Source organism: Stylophora pistillata, chromosome 2 (assembly GCF_964205215.1).
Source record: "Stylophora pistillata chromosome 2, jaStyPist1.2, whole genome shotgun sequence".
NCBI lineage: Eukaryota > Metazoa > Cnidaria > Anthozoa > Scleractinia > Pocilloporidae > Stylophora > Stylophora pistillata.
This window is the reverse complement of record NC_142520.1, coordinates 2,347,201-2,354,794: the sequence shown is the minus strand read 5'-3', so window position 1 is coordinate 2,354,794 and position 7,594 is coordinate 2,347,201. Positions and strand designations below refer to the sequence as shown.

The window sequence follows — 7,594 nt, the reverse complement described above, 5'->3', positions numbered from 1 at the left end:
AATCCAACGTGTTATAAATAAATTAGAATTGTAACCTATCGTAAGGTATTTCTAGTGATATTTTATAAATAGCACTGAGCAATGAGTTGAGTTGCTTGGTTTGTTAACTGGCTCAGTTAATAATAACTTCAATAAAGAGTTAATCATTTTTCAAGCTATTTTCTTCCCCCCCTAGCTAGAAGCACAAAATACGTCCATTTCTGCTCATTTTTTGCATCGTGGCGGTGCAACAAGGAAGAGCAACATAGGATTTCGAATTTTTAAGTCACCACGTGTTGTGGCGAATTTGCTATTTCCTGATTCAGAACGCTCCTCTCGGCCTCTTGGGTGACTGACGGACGGGGGTACGTTTACAATGGATCTCAGGCCTAATTCCATGTAAGGTTTTTGAGTAACCTTTCACTCGCGGTGAGACAAATTCAGAGATATACATTTCTCTAAAATTTCATCTTGAAATCTTTACGCATATCATGAGAAACATTGTAAGTTTTTAATGAACTTGGAGCGTAACGAGTTTATTCAGAGAAGACGTAGCTCTTCTCCTTTTACGAATCCTTTCTTCGTGCCTGATGAATGACACGAATAAAAATTCAAAAATTCGAAGGTCTTCATCTCTTTGTATTGCGTTTGGACGTTAAGGCTCAATTCCCTGTTAACGGCCTCACACTTTCGTGCACTTTTGTGCAATAATATAATTTCTCAGTCTGATATTTCAGCCGTGAATAGTGATTGTATCGTGGTACATGTACAGAATCAAGAGAATATCATCTCTTCGCAGAATGTAGCTGTTTGCCCATGTTAAAACGTCTTCTATTTTGTCTTTGGTTCTGTTCCACAGACAGAAAACGTCGTCACTATACCTCTTCCAAAGTAGCGATTTAGTTGTGCCATGGGTGATAATACCCTTTTTATATTTTTGCCATAAAAATATTGTCAAAAGTCGCTGTGATTTTCTTTGCCGTTTCCGTTCGGTTTGCCATTTCCGTTCGGTGTGTGAGAAAAAGTAGCGAGTTCCCGGATAATAGCAATAAAAGTGGCGCGCAACGCACATTGATTGAGCGTGGCCCTTTAAGCAAAAGGTATTGAGGGTGCTAAATTAAAATTGAAGAATTAAGAGAACAATTATCCACAAAGTGAAACCGCCAAAGAATTAGGAAATGATAAACTAGCTAATGACAATTTTTTTACTGAATGGCTTATGATAGTGTATTATTTTCGTTCATTTCCAACATTTAAATAAGTTAAAAAACACGCATCGGGGAAACTCTTGCTACATGCCAATTTTTGTCTTTGAACACAACTTACGTAACACCGCGACAACCACAGAAAGTCAACTCAAACGAACTGATCAGCCAACAACATGATGTTACACATTACGACAGAAGGTTATGACCCCCCTGTGATTCGATATGTCCGAGCGCTGAGGTTTCTTAGAGTGCGAAAACATCCAATCGGAATTTACTTCCCAATATGGACTTGTCTATCTTCTTTTAGATCACTGTAGGCAACAAAGCTTCTGATTGCGAGCAAAGACGATCGTTTGGGTATTGATTTAATTTCCAGGAAGTTATACTTGAGAGGGGGAAATAAAGGGGTAACGACAGATCTCGCCCACTTACGCACACGACCAGAACACCGCTATGATTTAGCAAAGGAAAATATGGTATCGAGCGGAATGTTTGTACTAACTTTCCGTCTTCTAAGATTTGGGTTGATTTTCCGCCATTCTTTCTTAGAATTTGGGATAATTTTCTGCCCTTCCGCCTACTAGGATTTGGGGTAATTTTCCGCTGTTCCGTCTTTATGGATTTGGGGTGATTTTTCTTTCATTCCGCTGTTCCGGCTTTCAGGGTCGCCTAGGGGCGGTGTTCCTCTCCGATTTGAACCCTCGCCTCATACCTTTCGATTGGCCTTTCCTTCCCAGCTCGACACATAACTAAGAGGAAGAAAATGAATATCCGGAAATTTAGTGTGTTTTCTGTCAATGCATCTCGAGCCTGAAAAGCAGAAACTTCCAGTTGGTGGAATTTGACTCGTCTGACTCTGCGGGACCTGAGCAAAGTTAATATTGATTAAAACAAAATGATATTTCAACCACATCAAAGTTATATCTTTTTTAATCTCTGAATAATTTTACCACACCTATAGGAGACCATTCAGTCAAATTTGGAAATCAATAATTCTACAGACTAATTAACAATTATTCCACGCGCGCGCGTTGGATATGAGATGATAAATAGCCAACGAGGCGCGTAGCGCCGAATTGGGTATAATCATCTCATATCCAACAAGCGCGAGTGGAATAATTGTTTTATTAAAAACGTTGAATTAAATTATTAAATTTTATTAAATTTTTAGTTCCCTTTTAATTTTAAGCTGACACGTACGCTTACCATATTTGTAGATTATGGTATACTGGCTGATATACCATAATGGCTAAGCTAATAAAAGGTCTTGAATTGCATTATCCAATGATCTAGGTTTTATTAATAGTCATTAACTACTAGGACCTGTACTAGTAATAACTGAAGGATAGGTCGTTAAGGGAAAATCTCAAAGTATTGACGAGCGATAGTAAGGTCTATACTGATAGACCGAGGCTTGAGATTTTTTCCGTTACGACCGAACGGGCTAGGTTATTAAGTTGGTAATTATATGGCTCACAAACTGTAGAAATGAAGAATTTATTTAAGCGGAAGTCGTCAGTTTACATTCGGCGATGTATCGACTCAAACCCAAGGCTCAACCCACAGACCACACTTTATATTCATGATTAATAATTGTTGCCTTGAGACAAACAAATATATGAGGATTATGAATAAAGCCATGAAAATTGCACATCTAAATCACACCTCGAATTGAATATCTCATCAAAATTAAATGAAATGTTAATCGGCTCATTCGTGGTATTTTTTCGCCCTAGTGGGCCGTTTGAAGCGTCTATCTACGAAATTACATTTAGCTGGAGGCAGTTAAGAGTAGGGAGGGGGTCTTCCTTTCAAGTACTTATCACACCAAACTGCACGAGACATCATGTTGTTACTTAATAATAATTTGAATGAAAACAGCATCATAGAAAATCAAGACAGGAGATATTATGACAGCGCGCGGTATTTGTAATTTTCCTTCGTGTTAAAACTTTGCACTAGTGTTACATGAAAAATGCACTCATTTTCAGCCAATCAGACAGGCGTAAATCTTTTCATAAATACTATTTTAGAATGGAAGAGTAACGTTTAGCAGAACCAAGACGGTTTTTCACACAATTTGCTCAATTACTATTTAGATAAGCGTATCATGATAATTAATTGTAACAGGTACCACATCTCTTCCTACAAAAGTTTGGAAACCGTTGATTGCTTGCGCACAGGTCTGCCCATTTGTTGCAGTAATCATCACGTATATCGTTCTTGCAAGCTGAAAGAAAGATTTTCGATGAACGTGAACTTCATTTCTCAACGTTCAGCGTCTAATAAGATTTAAAGAGACCGTTTGCACAATTCACCAATGTGTATAATTGTTCATTCTGCATGGTTTCATCGTGGCTTGAAGACATGCATGATCCGCTGATAAGGCATAAAATACCGATCGGGATTTAAACGCATACACAAAAAATAGCTTAAGTCAGCCGAAAATTACTAAAGAATTGTGCATGACTTGAATAAAGTTGCAATACTGTTACGACCCTATTTTTAGTGTGTTTCGCTGCCAATTTTCTGATCCAAAATGCACGGGGAAAAGTTCAAGGAGAAGAAGAAACTACTATAATTATCACATTATGTGTAAGAGAGAATATTTACCAAGTAGTCGTGGGCATGGCTCAGTATTACATGTTTGACTTTCACTGTTATTTCCTTTGCACGGTGGATTGGTGCAGATACGTACACGATATTGGGTTCCTCCACCGCACATAGCACTACACTGCAACCAGGGTGACCATGGAGTGTATCCTACGCTCCCTGAGAAAAGATAAATGGTTAAGGTTACTGCCAACAAAATCGGGTCAAAATCTTAAAAGATTCAGTATTTTTGCCCCTTGCAGCTAGAGATAGCAGAGAAGTGAAAAATCTTTCGAAGCAAAGACAAACTGAACGGGAGATAAGGCTGTAAATTCGTTTTCCCTGTTTCGAAAAATGACTTTTCCCGCGAATCTTTGTCAAGAGACTTGCCTCATTGGTCTGCGGCATGACGCACTGACATTTGCTTAAAGGGCAACGCTCAACCAGTTGATCAGAAACCATACTGTCTAAAGTAACATCATAATAAATGTATGACTGTAGGGAGAATTGCTGATGAGATTTCGAAAATGAAAGCGTTAACTGGCGACTGGATAAATGATATTTGTACCTTGGCAGGGATCTGCGTTACATTCCCGTGTTTGATTATTGGGTCCTTTACAATCTTTTCCTCCATTTGCTCGTGGGGGATTGCTGCAAGTCCGTGAACGACGCTGGTATCCCCCGTTACATGACTTGGTACACTGACTCCAGCTGCTCCATGAAGAGTAACCTCCATCAACTAATAAGAAAAGTGCACATGTACTGCAGTAAGATTGCGCGTAACAAAAGGCAGTTGATATATTCACTTTATAGCCTTCAATGTCAATTTGTGTTTCTTACAATTTTTACGATTTACCTTGGCATAAACAGTTACGTAATTCAAGAAACCGCTTGGGAAGTCTACGCCAGTATCACTTTACAACCTATTACTTATAGACCTTGTAACAAAACATTTACCAGGGCATTTAATTTCTGTGTTGCACCACTGCCGTTGTTCAGCCCGTCCCAGTCTCCACTGGCAATTTTTTCCCCCGTGTTGTGGCTGGGGATTGGTACATGAACGAGAACGACTCTTGTATCCTCCTTTACACGATTTGGTACACTGACTCCAGCTGCTCCACAAAGAATAACCTCCATCAACTGAAAGGAGAAATGAAATACGGGTTAAAGGTCTCTTATAATAATAATGATAATATTAATAATATTAATAATATGAATAATAATAATAATATTATATGAATAATAATAATAATAATAATAATATGAATAATAATAATAATAATAATAATAATAATAATAATAATTTAATATACATATTGCGCAAATTAACATGTGGATATGATCAAATGCGCATTACACCACTTTTCGGGGGACTTTGGCCGGACTGCATCAGCAGTTTACAAACAATCGAAGGAAACTTATTTGAGGATGCCCCCTCCCCCCCAATTCCCAGTAAACAGGCCAGACCACATCACAGTAATCTCGTGAGTGGCTTCTTTAACGTCTCCTACCTAACAAAATTAACTAATTAATGGATGCAGGAGATGGGACCTACGGTTTATTTGTCCTTATCCGAGAAGACTAGAATGTCTATCCATTTCTTGATATTATAGAAAGGTAGCGCATTCTCCTCAGTTATTTTAAGACCTTGAGTGTTGGTTCGGCCGGGACTCGAGCCATCGACCTCAACCTCCCGAACAACAGTCCAGCGCTCTAACCAATTGAGCTAAATGGGAGGCGGTTAAGAGCAGTAAATTGCCATTCTAAGCTGTGAAAAAAATTCTCAACTTTGGTTGTAACGAAGACGAGGCGTGTTTAAGCCAGTCGAATAAGGTACACTGTATAACTGATTCACTTGCGAGCGTTAGAGTCCTGTCAAGAATTTGACCTCAGATCTTTACGAGGTTAGTAGGCTAGGTATCCAATCGTGAACAGTTAAACTTTGTAAGACGGATCGTGAATAGAAGCTAACCTCGCATAAACTGGTTTTAGCTCCATTTATTTGGTAGATCAATTTCTCTTTTTAAATTTTTCGGTTAATAGCAAATACAGTGATGGTTTTCAGCGCTCATAGTTTTTCTTGTTCCCAACAAACCAATTTCGAATTTTTATAACAATGCGGTTACTGTAATTCTAAGAATACCTTCTGCTACTAATGCCTTTCAACAAAATCGCGCGGAAATCAATGGGTAGATTGTAGATGAAATTTATACCTGGACAGGGATGTGCGTTACATTCCCGTGTTTGTTCCGTGGATCCTTTACAATCTTTTCCTCCATTTGCTTGCGGGGGATTGCTGCAAGTCCGAGATCGAGTCTGAATTCCTCCTCCGCATCTTCTGTTACAGTGCAACCAGGAACTCCATTCTGACCAACTTCCATGAACTGGAATATCTAAAAGCAGAAATTTTTAATGCAAAGCCATCAGAACAAGAAAATAATTCATTAGGGGAGCAGGTAGGAGCCAAGAAGATTCAGAATGGGTTTGATTACACCGATAAGTTCTGGCGTTGTCGAACGTTGTCATAAAACATTCCCCCATTTCTGGGTCATGAGAGATATAATATTGGGATTTTTTTGCAGATCTTTAAAGGAAACGAGATGTTATGACGATTATTCACTTGAATGTATAAACAATTGCCTCCATTTGGCGCGAAATTATGCTCGGATCGATATTTGTTCGGAGACTTTACCTGTTCCGAAATGGAGACAGTTTTGCAAGAGAGAAGCTCGAAGTAAAATTTTAACCAGAAATGAATAGGAACTCAGTGTTTGTGGGAAAAATCTTCACGAACATATTGCTCAATGTTTTGCCGCTTGGGGTGTTTACGTTTAGTGTTCTGTAGTATGACTTTAAGAACAAACAAACTTGTCACTCCTTTTTTAACAACAGCCAAACGCCCTCTTACCTTGAATTGGATGTTAAAACAAAGATTTTTTATTGTTTTTGAAGAAGGGTTTGTACATTGGGGAAATTATTCTGAGAATATCACTGAGGGCTCGCCAATGTTTTCTTGGTATATCCAGTCACATGATGCGTTAGACTAATCGCACACGTACACAAATATTTGTTTCAAATAGATCCAGGTGGCAAGCTAATCAGATCGAGGGAAACACGAAAATGACTGAGTGTGCTTATGCTACTGGCAGGGTAAAACACAAAGCCATTCACAGTTCATGTATCATAACGTACTGACGCTCGCATTCAGTTTTCGTTTGCTGATTGACGGTGGGCGTGCTACATACTTAAATATATTACGCAAAAGTGAAATTCAGACCGAAAAAACTATTTTGATGGACAGCATGTTTTTAAATGGCACTGCACGGCAAAAAATTGGCCGCCGATTTGCGTAACTGTGGATCGTAGGATTCATCACCCCAAAAAATAGGTTTACACGGTAAAAAATTGGCAATAGAATTTTCAGGTGGTAAGATAGAGGCCTTAGAAAATATCTGAAGCTTTGTGCCGAGCATTTCCATGCGGATACACTGGTCACATTTAGGGAAGATCATAAGCTCAAGAATATTTGCTCTCATCAAGCCTACATCGATAAAAAAGGAAAGTTGATTTCGTGCAAAAGAGATAAAAAGGGATGTTTGTTGGCAGAATCTTAAAAAATCATCGCTATTTCCGGATTGGTAAGCGTAAGGTCAAATTTCGCTCTCTTCTTTTATTTGTACTTGCTTCTCCCAAATTTCACTTGGAAAAATAAAAGACATTTTTTTTAAAGGCACCTTTTTTCCGTTGTTGGAGATGAACTCTTGCTACCTTCTTCGTCTCTCTATCCACATGATTATTATTTTCAAGAGGGTCGT

General features: G+C 38.6%; 1 protein-coding gene and 1 long non-coding RNA gene across 2 annotated transcripts in view; both read right to left on the bottom strand.

Moving 5' to 3' along the window:
• Positions 1-2,099: 2,099 nt before the first annotated feature.
• Positions 2,100-4,653, bottom strand: LOC148736650 (uncharacterized). The gene is made up of 3 exons (XR_015996377.1): positions 4,348-4,653; positions 3,801-3,959; positions 2,100-3,417 (listed from the first exon to the last, which is right to left on the bottom strand). It is a non-coding gene; the product is annotated as an uncharacterized LOC148736650 (long non-coding RNA).
• Positions 4,654-4,695: 42 nt separating this feature from the next.
• LOC148736647 (proprotein convertase subtilisin/kexin type 4-like) overlaps positions 4,696-7,594 on the bottom strand; it is a 22,337-nt gene continuing 19,438 nt past the window's right edge. Inside the window, exons 13-15 of the mRNA XM_088749158.1 lie at positions 7,514-7,594; positions 5,993-6,172; positions 4,696-4,919 (exon numbers count right to left, since the gene is read on the bottom strand). The exon at positions 7,514-7,594 is cut by the window's right edge and continues 45 nt beyond it. Of these exons, the coding sequence (XP_088605284.1) occupies positions 4,696-4,919; positions 5,993-6,172; positions 7,514-7,594 (485 nt within the window). The remainder of the gene's footprint in view (positions 4,920-5,992; positions 6,173-7,513) is intronic.